Raw genomic sequence first — 18694 nt, forward strand, 5'->3', positions numbered from 1 at the left:
AGCTCGTGTCGGGAGCTACACCCTGAGTCAACACGAGGACACCTGTGGACTGGGACAATAAAAAAGGGCAAGAAGGGGAAGAATGCAGAATGAATCCAGGAGCAAAGGCAGGGCGGTCAGTCAGAGACGCTCCGTGATGGAGAGGAAGTCCTTCTTCGGAGCCCGCAACCAACATGGGGTAAGCGGTCAGAAAGATATGATGCATGTTGACTGGTAAATACAGTATGTGGTTTTATGTATTTATATGATGCATACTTGTTTTGATTTGATTGAGAGTCATCAGGCTCGTTCTATAAACACGGGAATGAGTCCACAGTAGGGCTGAAAGCCACAGAGGCAGCAGCTCTGTCACCTGGTGCCGTCCGACTGTCCTGAGGTTCTAGAGATGCTTTTCAGAATGCTTAACTGCTGCCTGTCGTCTGCTGAACATTAAGTACTTACTTCATGCTGATAAATGAACTAAATGATGAGCATTGCAGATGTTTCTTTGAAATTTTGCTATGGGATTGACCCAAAAAGGAGTTTGGAACAAGATCATTAAGAGAGGACTTTAATAATCCCAGATGGGGAAGGGGGAAAATACGACTTCTAGTTTTAACTGATATTCTATTTCTGGCTGGGACTTTATTGTCTTTTCTTCTCTGCGGAACTGTGAGTCTCTCAGACATTCCTCAGCTGAGATAAGAATCCCGGACAACGAGGACGGAGTGAGCCGGGGGAGGGGACGATGATTAACTAAATGGTGGAATTGGAATAATATCAGAAATACTTGCATTGTTTTAACGTGAGGGTCGCTGCAACTCACTGGGTAACAACGAACAGGAATGTCAATGGACTTGCTCAATTCCATTTAGCAAACTCCGAGGTGTCCAGAAACGGGTCAGGACTTATTGGTGGGAGCGGACAGGTGGTCTCCAGCGAAGGTCTCCAGCAGAACCAGGAGGACCAGTGATATCACGGGACTCAGAGGTAGGCCTACGATCCAAATACAAAATGTGAGGCCTGCGGGGAATAATATTCATTCCTGGAGTCTGATTGTGGTGGTGAGCTACCGGTCTGGTCCACGTGGGGGCGCTGCCGGGTCATTAGCCGGAGCAAAGTGCATGGTTCAGGCGGGTAGGCATGCGGAGCAGCAGGTAAACACACACAGTGGAAGGCTGACTTCTTTAATCGGCTCTTAGCCCAGATCATAGTTTACCCAACAGATCAGAATGCACTCTAGTGGCCGAGGGCGCTAGCAAAGTAGTGCTTGTTTTCATGATCAGGGCCTTTCCTAGGGGACGACAGATGTGGGACAAACGCAAGGGAGACTATTGGCTTTAGCTTTTAAAAGACGCATGCCTATCATAAACCACCTGCAGGTGAGGCGGACCAACCATCAAAGCACACATCAGTATTGTATAAAAACGTGTATAAAAAAGTGCTGCAAAAGCAAGTTTAAAAAACAACAACAACGTCCAAGAGTGGAGGGAATAAGTAGAGGCTGCAGAGCACGAGGTAAGTGAATGATTTATGAAGTTATATTTATTCATGTTAATTCTGACTTCACACATGATATGATACACATGCAAACCGAGTACTGCATTGTCGGGACACGACGGCTTTGCTCGGCTCAACATGAATGATGGGCTTACTGGGATTAAGGAAATGAGCGAAAGCATTTTGATATTTTCACAACCCTAATCTCCTGAAGTGCAGAGAGCAGGGGATATTTATTTATTTATTTATTCATGTATTATCCGTCCCTGGGTCACACACACAGCACACAGCACACAGGGAGATCCTCCACTCTCATACGGCGGTCATTTACTAAGTTAGTGAGCCTGGGTTAATTCTCCCGGGAGATCGGTCTGCCGGGACATCTGTGCCCCGGACGTCATCTGATGTCATCATTCGAGTTTCGACTCATCGAGTTTTCAGGTTACATCATCCTGCCTGGTACCTGGTTAGGCCGCTTTAAAGACATACAGAAGAAAGAGACAGACAGACAGTTAGGCAGGCATACAGACAGATCAATATATATATATATATATATATATATATATATATATATATAATAGATTTATACATAAAGGTGGATACAAAGATGGATACAACAGATAGCTGAAAAGAGAGCTGGGAATTGGAGGGGCCAGAAATAGGAGGAGGGGGGTGTGAGAACTGGGCTGGCAGCACTGTAGTCCCGCCCCTTCCCCTCCCCTCCACTTCTCCTGCCTCTACATCGACCTCTCTCTCTCTCTCTCTCTCTCTCCTCTCTCTCTCTCTCTCTCTCTCTCTCTCTCTCTCTCTCTCTCTCTCTCTCTCTCTCCCGGCTCGCTCCAGTCTTCTCGTCCACTATCGGACCGCCAGCTGCCCCACCAGTTTCTCTGAGCCTTCCGTCGCGACGTTGTTGTTTTCTGGTTCTTGTTCCTTGACTTTCCCGCCGGCCGTCCCGGGAGCCATGGGAACCCCCCCTGGACCGCTCTGGGAGAACTGGTCTGGACCGGGTTTCACTCGCTGAGCTCCAGGCTGTGGACTTTGTATCCTTCCCCCCCCCCCACCTCACCTCCCTCCCCTCCTCTGTGATCACTGCAAGAGGAGACCTCTTCTGAGCAGGGGGTCTTCAGAGTCCTGGGGTGAGGGGAGACCTCTTCTGAGCAGGGGGTCTTCAGAGTCCTGGGGTGAGGGGAGACGTCTTCTGAGTGGGGGGTCTTCAGAGTCCTGGGGTGAGGGGAGACGTCTTCTGAGTGGGGGGTCTTCAGAGTCCTGGGGTGAGGGGAGACGTCTTCTGAGTGGGGGGTCTTCAGAGTCCTGGGGTGAGGGGAGACGTCTTCTGAGCAGGGGGTCTTCAGAGTCCTGGGGTGAGGGGAGACGTCTTCTGAGTGGGGGGTCTTCAGAGTCCTGGGGTGAGAGGAGACGTCTTCTGAGTGGGGGGTCTTCAGAGTCCTGGGGTGAGGGGAGACGTCTTCTGAGTGGGGGGTCTTCAGAGTCCTGGGGTGAGAGGAGACGTCTTCTGAGTGGGGGGTCTTCAGAGTCCTGGGGTGAGGGGAGACGTCTTCTGAGCAGGGGGTCTTCAGAGTCCTGGGGTGAGGGGAGACGTCTTCTGAGTGGGGGGTCTTCAGAGTCCTGGGGTGAGGGGAGACGTCTTCTGAGCAGGGGGTCTTCAGAGTCCTGGGGTGAGAGGAGACGTCTTCTGAGTGGGGGGTCTTCAGAGTCCTGGGGTGAGAGGAGACGTCTTCTGAGTGGGGGGTCTTCAGAGTCCTGGGGTGAGGGGAGACGTCTTCTGAGCAGGGGGTCTTCAGAGTCCTGGGGTGAGGGGAGACGTCTTCTGAGTGGGGGGTCTTCAGAGTCCTGGGGTGAGGGGAGACGTCTTCTGAGTGGGGGGTCTTCAGAGTCCTGGGGTGAGGGGAGACGTCTTCTGAGTGGGGGGTCTTCAGAGTCCTGGGGTGAGGGGAGACGTCTTCTGAGTGGGGGGTCTTCAGAGCACTCGGGTGAGGGTTGGGTGTGTGTGTGTGCTGGTGGAGGAGGTGGTGGAGCAGCAAGTGTTCCAGTGTGAGGGTGCTACGCCCGGGACATGGCCTGTTGTATCTGAGACGTGATGACCGGACCACCATGAAGGGGGGTCCCAGGAACCAGGGCTGCGGGTGCCGGCACCTGTTCAGAAAAGTGCTCTCCAAGTGTGGCTGCTGCTACGCCTCCCGGGTCAGAGGTACGTACCCCACCCTCACCTGAGCACCACCCCTCACCCCGAGACTCTGTCTGGAGGAGGAGGTGCATACACCACCCCTCACCTCAGGTCTCTGTCTGGTGGAGGTGTATACACCACCCCTCACCTCAGGTCTCTGTCTGGTGGAGGTGTATACACCACCCCTCACCTCAGGTCTCTGTCTGGAGGAGGAGGAGGTGTATACACCACCCCTCACCTCAGGTCTCTGTCTGGAGGACGAGGAGATGCAGGCAGAACATCAGAGAAGACCTTTACTGTGAACATCATCTGTTTACCAAATGTCTTCCTTCCTTCAGAGGGCAGCTTGGTTACTGTTGCTATGTGCTGGGCCTGAAGAAAGAGATATGAGAAGATAACGCTGGTCTGATGAAGGAGATATGAGTAGAGGTCTGAAGGAGATATGAGTAGATGGTAACACTGATGAAGGAGATGAGTAGAGGTCTGAAGGAGATATGAGTAGATGGTAACACTGATGAAGGAGATGAGTAGATGAAGTGTAAACGCCCTACTGTCCCGTAACCCGTCCTGCCTCCATGTGGTTCTGTGGGCTCCAGAGGTCCATGGTTTAGAGTGGAGGTTCTGTTGTATCATCTCATAACGGGCTGGTGTTCACCACGCCACCATGTCGGCATCAGTGTAATGTTAACGTTAATGTTGACTGTTGACCAGGTAAATAAGACTACAGGAACCACCAACTTAATGTCAATGCAAACATTGATCAAAGAATCTACCCTTAATATATACACCCGTCAATGACCTGATCCATTCCAGACAGACCCGCCCCCACCAGCCAATGACCTGATCCGTTCCAGACAGACCCGCCCCCATCAGCCAATGACCTTACCCGGTCCAGAGAGACATGGCCCCACCGCCCAATGACCTGACCGGGTCCAGACAGACCCGCCCCCAACAGCCAATGACCTGACCCTGTCCAGACAGACCCGCCCCCACCAGCCAATAACAAGACCCGGTCCAAAAAGACACGGACCCAACAGCCAATGAGCTGTCCGGTCCAGACAGTCAAAGATAGACTCACATCTGGAGGTTTGTCTCGGAATGTGCTTCGCTTAGATCATTGAAGCATGGAAACACTCACGCTCAGGCATTCCTCTCTGAGCAGACCCCCCCCCCCCCCCCCCCCCACACACACACACACACACACACACACACACACACACACACACACACACACACACACACACACACACACACACACACACACACATATATATATATATATATATATATATATATATATATATATATATATATATATATATATATATATATATATATATATATATATATATATATATATATATAGTAGAAACAGGATCTTTGGGTCCCAGTAGCAGAAAGAGTGCCTCTCTGTGTGGATATTGATGATGATGAAACCGCATATCATCAGCACTGATGATACACACACTGTGTGTCGCCAGTGTCTGATGCACAGGCCCTCAGCCTGCAGAGAGATGGCAGGCCCTATCACAGACACTTTTGATCTGGATCACACACACACACACACACAGTGGTTCCGGGGGTCAGCTGGGGGCCGCTGCAGTGAGCTCTGCTGCGGCCAGTGACCTCGCAGGACGCAGGAAGGCGGAGAGGTTTCTCGCTGATGTTCCTACACCTCCTGTGTAAACAGGACGTCCCGCTATCCAGTCCTGTTTTAGAATCCTTCCTGAGCGACGGCTCCGTTTGGTTTCCGTCTGTGATCCGCACGTTTGCTTTCTCAAGACTTCACGTCTATTTCCAGCACTGCCACGGGGAGCAGATGAAGAGGGGGGGGGGCAGCCGAAGGGTTTGGTGTTGTGGTTCCACTCCAGCAGAACGTCTCTCTGGAATATTCCATCCATTAATTTCCTCATGCACTGCTGCTGAGTCTTATCCCTGTCTGAATACAGTGGACTGGTCCCTGAATGCAGTGCACTGGTCCCTGGCTGTCTGAATACAGTGGACTGGTGTCTGAATACAGTGCACTGGTCCGTAGCTATCTGAATACAGTGCACTGGTCCCTAGCTGTCTGAATACAGTGGACTGGTCCCTAGCTATCTGAATGCAGTGCACTGGTCACTAGCTGTCTCTGCATGCAGTGCACTGGTCACTAGCTGTCTCTGCATGCAGTGCACTGGTCACTAGCTGTCTCTGCATGCAGTGCACTGGTCCCTGGCTGGCTGAATGCTGTGCACTGGTCCGTAGCTATCTGAATGCAGTGCACTGGTCACTAGCTGTCTCTGCATGCAGTGCACTGGTCCCTAGTTGTCTGAATGCAGTGCACTGGTCCCTGGCTGTCTGAATGCTGTGCACTGGTCTGTAGCTATCTGAATGCAGTGCACTGGTCACTAGCTGTCTCTGCATGCAGTGCACTGGTCCCTAGTTGTCTGAATGCAGTGCACTGGGCCCTGGCTGTCTGAATGCACAGTGAAATGGCAGCTGGAGAAAAGCCTCCTCATCATTCCTCAAGGACTCTCCCTGTCTCATGGCTCATGAAGCTGGCGAGGACACTAACCCTTTGTGGCAGCTCGTACTAGCCCAACAAGCAGGGGCGTGTGTGTGTGCTTTTGTGTGTGTGTGTACTTGAGTGTGTGCGCTTGTGGGTGCGTTTGTGTGGGATGTCATCACAGCTAGTATGTGAGTGAAGAACTCAATCTGATGAGTGAAAAGAGATTATAGTAAACGTATCTTTGAACCACTGATGGCTTAATAGATTCAGGGATGCTCATCAAATGGCCGACATGGTCTCTGAACCAATACACTGCTACAGACACCAACGTCATAGTGGGCTCTGACCCAACACACTGCTTTAGATACCAATGTCTCAATGAGCTCTGAACCAACACTGCTGTAGACACCATCTTCCTCCTAATGGGCTCTGAACCAACACACTGCTACAGACACCATCCTCTTCCTCTCTCATACATCTCCATCAAGTCCAAACAGGAAGCCATGCCGTTCCCATGGTGATGTTCTGCAGAGTTCCCACAGCTTCTAAATATGTCCTGCTGACCATGTAAGGTGAGGGGTTGAGAGGACTGAGACCACAGAGCTCTGAGGGCCCTGTTGTTAACTTCCTCGTAACTACTAGTTCACCTCCTAACTATACCTCCTCCTAACTAGACCTAGTTAATCTCCTAACTAGACCTAGTTAACCTTCTCCTAACTATACCTAGTTAACCTCCTCCTAACTAGACCTAGTTAACCTCCTCCTAACTATACCTAGTTATGAATAGATCAGTGTGTGTGTGTGTGTGTGTGTGTGTGTGTGAGAGACAAAGCGTGTATGTGTATGAGCATGAGCGGGAGAGAGAAAATGTGTGTGTGTTAGAGACAAAGACGGAGTGTGTGTGTGAGAGAGAAAGAGTGTGTGCGTATGTGTGTTAGAGAGAGCATGTGAGAGAGTGTGTATAGTGTAGAGAGAGTTCTACCGCAGGCCCATTGGCACATGACATCACGTGAACACAACCACCATAGAGCTGCAGTATAGATCACCAGTTTCCATCTTAATTGTACTTGAAAATGAACTGCAACATTTTGGTGACCACACAATTTTGCTCCCACACACACATGCATTCCCTCAAGCACTCATGCATGCAGACACACGCACGCTCTCACGCACACGCACACACACACACACACACGCACACGCACACACAAAAGCACACACGGACACACTAGAGCACGCACACACACCCAGGGTGCTGTCCTGCGGTGATCCTGCTGAGTCGGCAGGGGGGTCCAGATGGGAGCCGTTACATAAGTCCTCTGACTGACCGAGGTGACCACGACCACGACCTGCTGGCCTCCTGTTGTGAGCTCTGCTACAGGCTACGAGGTCACCTCAGAGGGTGGGGGGGTGTGGATGTGTGTGTGGAAAATACTGCGTCATCACCTCCATTATCAGAGTAACCGTTGTGTACTTTCCTCCGCCTCACTGAGGGCTTGAGATGCCGCCGGGGGTTAAGAGCGTATTCTTCGTCCAGGGAGGAGGAGGAGGAGGAGGAGGAGGAGACGGTTGTTGTGGCAATGACGGACTGTTTGCTCACGGTTAATATAAGCTGATGCACAGGCTTTGTGTTTCTCTGGGGCTGGATGGCAGGAGGACCGCGGCGGGGGAGGTGCATGAGTGAAGGGGGAGGAAGGGGCTTTGTTTCCCCCGGTGGAGTTCAGACTCACAGTGGAACATGACGTCAGGGGTCAGAGGGCAGATGTGGAGGGGGAGCAGCCCCACTGCCAAACGCAACCTTAAAACGTGTCGCTCTGCATTGTGTGTCTGTGGTCGTCTGAAGCCCACACGATGCCCCTGCGTTGGGTCCTCAGAGCTCAGTCCCAGCATTTAGTATTCAAATGTTTGCTTTATGGGCGATTACGATTGTTTCCATCACTTAGTCACTCTATCTCAGTGGTGTTCCTCTCACCATCATCCACACCTCCACCTTGTCCCCCCCCACCCACACCTCCGCCCTCTCCACCCGGCCCTCGCTCCAGGCTGTGATCCTCTTGATGTGGTGACGGTGCCTCCGTCTCACGCTCAGCTGGCAGCAGAACACTTGAGCACTGCATGTGCATGGAGAGTGTTGGAGTGTCCGTATCCTGGGGACCGAACCGCACCTCCACGGTGTGTGGTGACGCCAGTGACAATGACCGCGTGTCATCGGGTCCCTTCTTGTTTAAAGGTCCCATGACATGCCACCAGGTGTGGTGTGATGACATCACCCCTTATGCCATCACAGGCGGGCGTGTCCACCTAGACGTGTGACGGATAGATGAGCAACATTTGCCACAGGTTGGCTGGTAGACTGATCTATCCAGCACGCATCTAGGTGGACACTCCCACTTGTGATGTCATAAGGGGCAGATTTCCAAGACGGCTTGTAACGGCTAATCACACCACACCTGGTGGCATGTCATGGGACCTTTAACAGTGTAGATATAACGTATAAGGGGTCGGCTTCACATGGTACAGAAACTCTAATCCTCTGCCCGATGTGCCTGGTGTCTCGGGCTCACTGGTGGTTCTCGTGGTTTTTATGATTACAGCTTACATGAAATGTGCTGAAAGCGAACTCTTTCTTTCCCCCCACCCCTCGAGAAGATTTACAAGATGTCCCCGTCCCGTTTCCTCGAGGCAACAGTTTCCCCCCGATCAGCAGAATAGACCTCAGGCCTAATGGAGGGGGGGGGGGGGGGCCCTGTGGTGGAGCGGGGCAGAGCCTCTCCTGGAGCTCAGCTCGTACTTTAAGAGCTCTTTCTGCCTTGAGGAGCAGGAGGAGAAAACAGGAACCACGCTGGTGTGTGAGGTTAAGATAAGAGAATACTTTATGATGTCTGTTACCCGAGGGTTACAGGAGGTTACAGAGGTTCATGATGGTTCAGGTGTTGGTCGGACCTGCCACTGGGGCCGTTCAATCACTTCATTCTTTATCCAATGTTAGACCTCAGCAGTCCGTTTCCATCAGCAGGGCTTCATTCTTCAAGGCCAAACTTCATTGTGTTGGCCAAACTATGTCAAAATAAATGCCAAATGTCAACTTTAAATGTGGTTTAATGTGGTTTGCCTTGATCTCTCTCTCTCTCTCTCTCTCTCTCTCTCTCTCTCTCTCTCTCTCTCTCTCTCTCTCTCTCTCTCTCTCTCTCTCTCTCTCTCTCTCTCTCTCTCTCTCTCTCTCTCTCTCTCTCTCTCAGAGCCGTACTCCCTGGCAGCCAATGGGGAGGGGAGCTCTAGTACCTCCGGCGGCTCCATGGCCCACCAGGGCCCCGGGTCCTCCAGCTCCCTGCCCTCCCCAGGGGCTACGCGGCGCCCGGTCAGCGCCCTCAAGAAGTGGCTCACCAGCCCCGCCCGCAAGCTCAGCTTCGACCGGGGGGGCGGATTCGGAGGAGGAGGAGGAGGAGGCCTGGGGAAGAGTGAGAAGCTGACGTCCAGGCTAGATGGGAAGCACCCTCCAGCCCTGAACCAGGGTACAGACGGGCCCCGGGTTCAGGGGCTGGATGGGCCCCAGGTTCTGGGTCCAGGCGGGCCCCTGGAGAGGCCAGGGAGCCACACGATCCTCCCCTACACAGGGGGTGACACGGTGAGAACCACCCACACACAGATTGAGAATCGTATTTCCTCAGCTCCACTTCCTGAGGTGTCGAGGAGGACTGATGGATGACATTTACATTAAGGGCATTTAGCAGACGCTTTTATCCAAAGCGACGTACAATAAGTACATTTGTCAGAAGAAAGAGAAACAACAATATATCGTGTTGGTACAGAAAGGATGTTCATAGAACCAAGTGCCAAGCACTAACAAACCCTAGGTTATCCCATTCCCCGTAAACAACAAAGATAGCTAGGATAAGACACTACACAATGCTGATTACTGTGCTACACTCGGTATTGGGTTGTGATCAGGGTTCTGAATTAACTTTTTTGATTACCAGCAATTTGGCTGGTAACTTTCTAAAGTTACCAGCCAATCAGAATTTCCACTAGCCAAATTTTTTGTTGATATTTGTTGTTGATATTCTCAATCTCATCCCCTGCCTCCTTCCTCTTCTCTCCCCCAGACGTCTGTCCAACCAACCACCGCTGCATTTAGTTTAACGCAGTGGTTCTCAAACTTTTTCGGTCATCCCCCACTTTGGACAAGGGGGAATTTTCAATTTTTCGCGCCCCACACATCACGTAGCATCACGACAGTGCTCATGGGAAATGTAGTCAGTACTGCCCAGGGAGCGAGAACAGTAGAGCGGCTCTGAGTTTGCCTCATGCATCACCGGCCAAACTGGCTAGTAAGTTTTTATGAACACCCGCCAAAATGATTTTTAACCCGCATTTGGCGGGTTGGCGGGTGTTAATTTAGAACCCTGGTTGTGACGGACTCTCTTCATTCCAACCCGTACAGGTTTGGATTGGTGGTCTGCAGAGTCCCACGGAGCTGGCCTCTCCCAGCGACCTGTGGGGTCCTGGTCCAGACGGCGACTCACACAGTCTGGTACGCCTCCTGCTGGTCTCTGTCTTACTCCTCCATCTTAGAGTTCCTCACTTCATCTGTCTCTCTCTCTTCCTGTTCACATTTACTTTTAGTTTGTTGCTAACTTTCTGTCCTTCTTTCTTTTTCCAAACGTCCAAACTATCATCTAAAAATGCACCAAATTTCCTTTTTAATAAGCAGATTAGAATAGATTTGGGATGAGAGCTGCAGACAGACAGACGGTTCAGGAGGAATGCGTTTCATTAGAGCCGGCCAACACACGCTGAATACATTCGACATGGCGTTTAAATTAAGAACAAGCTGTTTTACTTGGCTTTAGGGATTCTTTGTGGGATTTGGGGAACAGTTTCCACATACCGAGGTGAACTCCATCTCCGGTGTAATCGACTCCTGCTCTCATGTACGTCGTGAAAGATATGTCCCTGTGCTGTCGCAGCTCGTACCGTGGTGCGGTCCCACTAACACAGGAGGCTGACGGTCCACACTGACCCACATGCCCCCAAAGCCCTGTCTGCTAATCCAGACCACGGGTCTGAGCAGACCACATCTGGAAGGGAGAACACCGCCAACAGTCTGATAGGCTGGCTGAACACTGGGTCAGCACTGGACCGGGTGAACACTGGCTCATGGCCGGGTCAACACTGGATCAGAACCACTGGATCAGGAATGGCTGAACACTGGGTCAGGACCATCTTAACACTGGGTCAGGACCATCTTAACACTGGGTCAGGACTGGCTGAACACTGGATCAGGACTGGCTGAACACTGGATAAGGACTGGCTGAACACTGGATCAGGACTGGCTGAACACTGGGTCAGGACTGGCTGAACACTGGATCGGGACCGGGTGAACACTGGATCAGGACCGGGTGAACACTGGATCGGGACCATCTAAACACTGGGTCAGGACCGGCTGAACACTGGATCAGAGTACACAGAGTACACTACGATCTCACTGCTGGAGGGGGACTTGGGATCCACTAGAGGGGGGGGACTAGGGATCCACTAGAGGGGGGGGACTAGGGATCCACTAGAGGAGGACTTGGGATCCACTAGAGGAGGACTTTGGATCCACTGCTGTAGGGGGTTATGTGGAGGGCAGTCCAGGAAAGGGAGGATCAACAAAGTATTTCCTTAATGGTTGTCTCCTCAACACTAAAGCCACAACTCTTTTCCTTTCCGTTCGGCGCGGTCTGTGGTTCAGGACGGTGAGTCATTATTAACATGTGTGGCTGTCAGGCATCGCTGAGCTCTGCGGTCAGACAGAAGTTAACCCTCTGCTGTCCAATACAGGCCCTCAGAGGCCCTGTCTGAGGGCCTCTGAGGGCCTGCCTGACTGCCTGTCTGACAGCCTCCAGAGGGCCTGTCTGACTGCCTGTCTGATAGCCTCCAGAGGGCCTGTCTGACTGCCTGTCTGAGGCATCCTCTTCCATGTCGTCCAGACCGCGACAGCGTCTCTGTGGATGATGAAATACCTTTGCTTCGTTCCATAGTCGTTGTTTGTTTCCTGGTATCAGCAGGACGGCCAATCCCGCTCCAATATTCCTCCAGATGAAAGCAGCTTGATTGACGACTCCGGCAGCCAATGGTCGGCCTCGCCAGACACGGAGGAGGACCGGAGGGGTGCCCTGGAAAAAAGCATGTAGGTGTTCATCATCCTCATTTGAACTCCTCATGAACTGCCTTTTCCTTGGGTGTGTTGAACTGATGATTACACAAGGTTCCATCGTTCTCATGCAAACTGTTTCAACTGATACCTCCCTCTCCCCTCTCCCCCCCCCCCCCTCTCCCTCCCTCCTCCACATTACACATCAGTTATGTGCTGACAGAGCTTCTGGACACAGAGAGGTTGTACGTGGAAGATCTGCGGCTCATCGTAGAGGTGAGCTCCACACTCAGGGATGGACGTGCACTCTTGAATCTGTCTTAGAAAGTTAATCTAAAAAATGTGTGTGTGTGTGTGTGTGTGTGTGCAGGGCTACATCGGCACCATGGCCACCCAGGGGGTCCCTGAGGACCTGAAGGGAAAGGACAAGATAGTGTTTGGAAACATCCACCAAATCTACGACTGGCACAAGGAGTGAGTCCACACCGCCCTCCTCTTTACACCTCTCACTCTTTCTAGCCAACGTGTAAAAAAAAAAAAAACGTGCAAAGTGTATTTTACCTACTGTGTGTGTGTGTCCGTGTGTGTCCCACAGCTACCTTCTGGGAGAGTTGGAGAAATGCTCAGATGACCCGGAGCGGCTGGCCAACCTGTTCATCAAACATGTGAGCCCCCCTCCCTGGGGGGGAGACACTCTCCCTGGGGGGAGACACTGTCATGCTTGTTTCTGAGAGAGAGAGGGAGAGGGAGAGAGAGAGAGATTTTGATTGATTGATTATTTCACATCATTCAACCTGTCTGTCCCACATAGACACACCTGACAAGTACACCTGGACAACACCTGACTTCTCTCTTGCTCTATCCCTCTCTCTCCCCTCCCTCCCTCTAGGAGAGACGGCTCCACATGTACGTGGTGTACTGCCAGAACAAGCCCAAGTCGGAGCACATCGTGTCGGAGTACATCGAGACCTACTTTGAGGTGAGCAGGAAGCACCTCCACAACTTCCACCGTCGTTCCCCCTGACCCTCCCCTGGGTGTGACCCTCCCCTGGGTGTGACCCTCCCCTGGGTGGGAGCCTCTGGGTGTGTGACCCTCCTCTGGGTGTGACCCTCTGGGTGTGTGACCCTCCTCTGGGTGTGTGACCCTCCCCTGGGTGTGTGACCCTCCTCTGGGTGTGTGACCCTCCTCTGGGTGTGTGACCCTCCTCTGGGTGTGTGACCCTCCCCTGGGTGTGTGACCCTCTGGGTGTGTGACCCTCCTCTGGGTGTGTGACCCTCCTCTGGGTGTGTGACCCTCCTCTGGGTGTGTGACCCTCCTCTGGGTGTGTGACCCTCCTCTGGGTGTGTGACCCTCCCCTGGGTGTGTGACCCTCTGGGTGTGTGACCCTCCTCTGGGTGTGTGACCCTCCTCTGGGTGTGACCCTCCTTTGGGTGTGACCCTCTGGGTGTGTGACCCTCCCCTGGGTGTGTGACCCTCCCCTGGGTGTGTGACCCTCCCCTGGGTGTGTGACCCTCCTCTGGGTGTGTGACCCTCCTCTGGGTGTGTGACCCTCCTCTGGGTGTGTGACCCTCCTCTGGGTGTGTGACCCTCCCCTGGGTGTGTGATCCTCCTCTGGGTGTGTGACCCTCTGGGTGTGTGACCCTCCTCTGGGTGTGTGACCCTCCCCTGGGTGTGTGACCCTCTGGGTGTGTGACCCTCCCCTGGGTGTGTGACCCTCCCCTGGGTGTGTGACCCTCCCCTGGGTGTGTGACCCTCCTCTGGGTGTGTGACCCTCCTCTGGGTGTGTGACCCTCCTCTGGGTGTGTGACCCTCCTCTGGGTGTGTGACCCTCCCCTGGGTGTGTGATCCTCCTCTGGGTGTGTGACCCTCTGGGTGTGTGATCCTCCTCTGGGTGTGTGACCGTCCCGGCTCCCTGTTGCAGGAGCTGCGTCTGCTGCTGGGCCACAGACTGCAGCTCAACGACCTGCTCATCAAACCGGTGCAGCGGATCATGAAGTACCAGCTGCTGCTCAAAGTATGTGAAGCTCAGTGTGTCACATTTCACCACATCAATACCGCTGTTCAGTACTTGTGTGTGTACGGGTGGGTACCACACCGAACATGGGTGTGTGTGTGTGTGTGTGTGTGTGTGTGTGTGTGTGTGTGTGTGTGTGTGTGTGTGTGTGTGTGTGTGTGTGTGTGTGTGTGTGTGTGTGTGTGTGTGTGTGTGTGTGGATGTGTTTGTGCGTGCATGTGTGTGTGTGTGTGTGGGTGGGACTGTGAATGTCGGTATCCATGGTAACCTGGGCATGCTACCCAGCAGTAGCTATGTGCCCCGTGCTGAGCTGAGTGCGTCTCGTCCTCCAGGACCTCCTGAAGTACTGCAACAAGGCAGGAAGGGACGTGGTGGAGCTGGAGGTGAGGCTGCCTCCGTCTGCATCCTGTCATGGTGGAGCTCTGCACCCCGTCTGGTCCTCATACTTTTAGACACCTTCACATCCACCTTCATCTTTATAGACACCTCCACATCCACCTTTATAGACACGTTTCTGTCTAGTTTCTATCTAGTTCATATCCAGGTCTATACCAGGTCTATATCCAGGTCTATATCCAGGTCTGTATCAGGTCTATATCAGGTCTATATCCAGGTCTGTATCAGGTCTATATCCAGGTCTGTATCAGGTCTATATCCCGGTCTGTATCAGGTCTGTATCAGGTCTATCTCCATGTCTAACCCGTGTCTCTGGTTCCAGAAAGCGGTGGAGGTGATGTGCTTCGTTCCAAAGCGCTGTAACGACATGATGAACGTGGGCCGTCTGCAGGGCTTCCAGGTGAACTCCTCCCTCCTGCTCCAGTCCTCAGGACCTCCTCCGGTGATCTGAGACTGAACCACAGCTCCTCTGTTCCAGGGCAAGATCACCGCCCAGGGGAAGCTGCTGCAGCAGGACACCTTCTCCGTCAGCGAGCAGGAGAACAACATCCTGTCCAGGGGCAGGGAGAGGCGGGTCTTCCTGTTTGAGCAGCTGGTCATCTTCAGCGAGCCAATCGACAAGAAGAAGGGCTTCTCTCTGCCCGGGTACACGTTTAAGAGCAGCATCAAGGTGCCTTTCCTTTGTGACCAGTCGCTTCATGTTGGCCTTCAAAGCATGTGATGCATATTGTGATGCATGGGTTCTGTAGGGTTGAATGTGTTTAACGCCACGTTTGTGGGGTATTATAGTAGTATAGTAGTAGTAGTCGTAGTAGAGAGAGGATTAGCCATCAGTGGGAGTTCGATTTTACGTTTACAGTTTACATTCAGGGCATTAAGCAGACGCTTTTATCCAAAGCGACTTACAATAAGAACATTTGTCAGAAGAAAGAGAAACAACAATATATGGCTGTCGGTACAGTCAGGATGTCTATAGAACCAAGTGCCAAGCACTAACAATCGCTAGGTTAACCCATTCCCCGTATATACAACAAAGATAGCTAGGATAAGCTGCTACACAATGCTAAGTACTATTTTTAAGTGTCAGGACGTACAACATACAATAATACCGTAAAAGGGGTGTGGAGGGAAGGGGGGAGGCCATGCAGAGTCCAGGTGAACTCGGAACAAGTGAGTCTTGAGTGTTTTGTGGAAGCGGGAGTTGCCGTTCCACTGATGTGTTTTGTTTTTAAATAAAGTTGGTCAGCGGTGTGTGGGAGTGGAGAAGGGTTTTTTAAATAAAGTTTTAATGCCGTGCCGCAGGTCAGCTGCCTGGGCGTGGAGCGGTCTGGGGCCGTGGAGGAGGACCCCCGGGTGCTGGTCCTGACGGCGCGGCGTCCCGACGGCAGCCTGGTCCGCTACGTCATGCAGGCGGCGTCCAGAGAGAAGCAGCAGGCCTGGCTCAGCGACGTGGGCCAGATCCTGGAGTCCCAGAGGAACTTCCTCAACGGTGAGTCCAGGTCTGGAGGGACAGGACCAGAAGGTCTCCTGGAGACCTTGTGGTCCAGGAACAGGACTGGAGGAACAGGACCTGGAGGAACAGGTCTGGAGGAACAGGACCAGGAGGTCTTCTAGATACTCGCTAGCGATACTTTCCAGAGACACTAAAGACATAAAACACAAGAGTAAAACACATCAAACATCTCCAGCGTGTAAAGTGTTCCGATGAAGGGGCAGAGGAGGACTGAGGGGGGGGGGGGGGCATACAGCAGACGAGGCATTTTGAGAAGTCACCTCCCCTCTCTCCCCCCCCTCACAGCGCTGCAGTCCCCCATCGAGTACCAGCGGAGGGAGAGCAAGTCCAGCAGCCTGGGCCGGGCCATGCGGGCGCCGGACACCAGCGCGGCCCCCGGCCTGCGGCCCCACTCCTCCGCCTCCATGGACCGCCACCGCCTGCCCTCCCTCAGCTTCTACAACACCTCCATGCCCTCGCTGCTCCCGGGCCCCGAGGGCCCCAAGAAGGTCAGCCTCCGACCGCCCGCCGCACCCTCTCCATGCTGTCTGCTGGCCCCCACGTTAGGGCTGTCAAAATTGCTCAAAAATGACGTTTGAATATTCCCTCAAAAAAAAACCACATATACTCGAACTATTCGAATATCTATATTTGCGCATTATGTCAATGACGCGCATTACATCAATAACAGGACAAACTAATACAACGAGACATAACTACTTGTATAGGTAGTTTATTTAAGTTTAAACATATTTGACAACATATTACCTAGACAAAAATAAGTAAATGAACTAATGCCCAAGACCGCCGACCTCGCTCTCGATCGCTCACTTGCTCTCTTTTTCTCTCTCTCTCTCTCTCTCGCGCCCCCTCACTCTCTCTGCGCATACTGGTTTAAATAAACAACAACAATAAACAAATGCTGAGTGCTGATCAAGAGTTTTGTGCAAGCAATTTAAGGTCCCGACTCTTGTCGCTTGACTTGTCGCTTGTCTTGTAGTGTTCTGGTCGCCCACTTGCAAAGCAGCGTGGGTGGGTGTTTTTCCACAGTTGAATATTAATTTTCACCTTCGAATGTCTGTTTTTAAAAACTATTTGAATATATATTCAAATTTAGAATATTCGTTGACAGCCCTACCCCACATATACCTGTCTCACTATCTCTGTCTGTCTCTCCCTCTGTATGTCTGTCCGTGCCTCTGTCTGTCCGTCCCTCTGTCTGTCCGTCCCTCTGTCTGCCTGTCTGCGTGTCTGTCTGCCCTGTCTGTCTGTGTGTCCGTCTCTCTGCCTGACTGTCTGTCTGCCTGCGTGTCTGTCTGCCCTGTCTGTCTGCGTGTCCCTCTGTCTGCCTGTGTGTCCGTCTCTCTACCTGTCTGCCTGTCTGTCTCTCCTCATCTCCGTCCTCAGGTTTCGTCAGAGCGTCCATCCAGACATCCGCTCTCCGTCCCTCAGAGGGCCGCTCTCTGCCCAGAGAGGAGCTCCGGCCCCGGGGTCTGTAACGGCGGGCCGCCCCTGATCCAGCGCAGCATGCAGGTACTGGGCCTGGGAGGAGCTCCAGGGGTTCATGGGGGGACTGCTGAAGCCCGGGGGGGGGTTGCGCTCTGATCATACGATGGCAGAAGACGCGGCTTGATGACATCACGGTGTGTTTCTGTGTGTCCAGGCCCTGCGCTGCAGCTCAGAGGCCCCAGAGTCTGAAAACCTTCCTGCAGAGCGTCACCAGGCCAGCCTCGGTCAGCTGACCGAGAGCGACCTATAGCGTGGCCCGGTGGCCTGTGAATCCATCGTGCTGATGGAGACGTGCGGCCGGCAGCGGAGCGGCGCCTCGTACTGCTCCACGGAACCATCTGTCTGTCGTGGGTCTCCTGTCCCCCTCTCTGTCGCCGCCTCCTTCATACGGACTGTTCCACTATGGGCGTGTTACCCCTCTACCCACAATCATGTGTCCTACACACAAACATGCACACACACACGCACACGCACACACACACACACACACACGCACAACCCCTCAGCCCCTCCAGTCTTCTTTCCAAGTGTCGACCGATGTCTTCCTGTACTTCATATTCTGTAACGAGGGACCATGCAACATTTATACCGCCATGTTTTATTCAGCGAGTGCAGTGACACGGTGTGTATCGGCTCGTCTCCTCCTCTGCTCCTCCGTCCGCGTCCCCCCCCCCCCACCCTAACGCCCCCACCCTGACGCCCGCGTGCCAACCTCCAGAAGAGGTCCGGTGCCGTCAGCCCAGCCGGTGTGTTCCGTCCCACGCCCCACTGTCTCTGAACGGAGCCGCGTTCCTCCTGGGAGGAACCAGTAGAGCCAGTAGTTCCAGTGTGTTTCGACCAGAGACCAGTGGGCCCTCACGACGAGCTGGGGCCCAGTGGGGGGGGGAGGGGGAGCGTCTTCACCGTCCTCTGATGTAAATAGTGTTCCGTGGGATCCTAGCAACAAGCGTGTTTCATGACTTGTGTTCTTCTTCTTCTTCTTCTTCTTCTAAAC

The 18694-nt window shown here is 53.0% G+C and overlaps 1 protein-coding gene across 2 annotated transcripts; it reads left to right on the forward strand.

The window, feature by feature from the left end:
- Window positions 1–3365: 3365 nt before the first annotated feature.
- arhgef25b (Rho guanine nucleotide exchange factor (GEF) 25b) lies at window positions 3366–18687 on the forward strand. Of its 2 annotated transcripts, none has more exons than XM_084464537.1 (16): window positions 3366–3688; window positions 9392–9777; window positions 10594–10683; window positions 12200–12324; window positions 12498–12564; window positions 12659–12762; window positions 12884–12953; window positions 13178–13267; window positions 14211–14303; window positions 14636–14686; window positions 15022–15099; window positions 15178–15369; window positions 16002–16188; window positions 16498–16700; window positions 17599–17724; window positions 17855–18687. In XM_084464537.1, exons 1-16 carry the CDS (start codon window positions 3592–3594, stop codon window positions 17948–17950), a joined length of 2055 nt encoding a protein of 684 aa, XP_084320663.1. In that variant the 5' UTR covers window positions 3366–3591; the 3' UTR covers window positions 17951–18687. The 2 variants fall into 2 exon arrangements, with proteins under 2 accessions (XP_084320663.1, XP_084320664.1); XM_084464538.1 differs by having other exon boundaries at window positions 12203–12324.
- The last annotated feature ends 7 nt before the right edge of the window (window positions 18688–18694 follow it).

This window comes from Micromesistius poutassou (genome assembly GCF_964030765.1).
Source record: "Micromesistius poutassou genome assembly, chromosome: 2".
Classification (NCBI taxonomy): domain Eukaryota; kingdom Metazoa; phylum Chordata; class Actinopteri; order Gadiformes; family Gadidae; genus Micromesistius; species Micromesistius poutassou.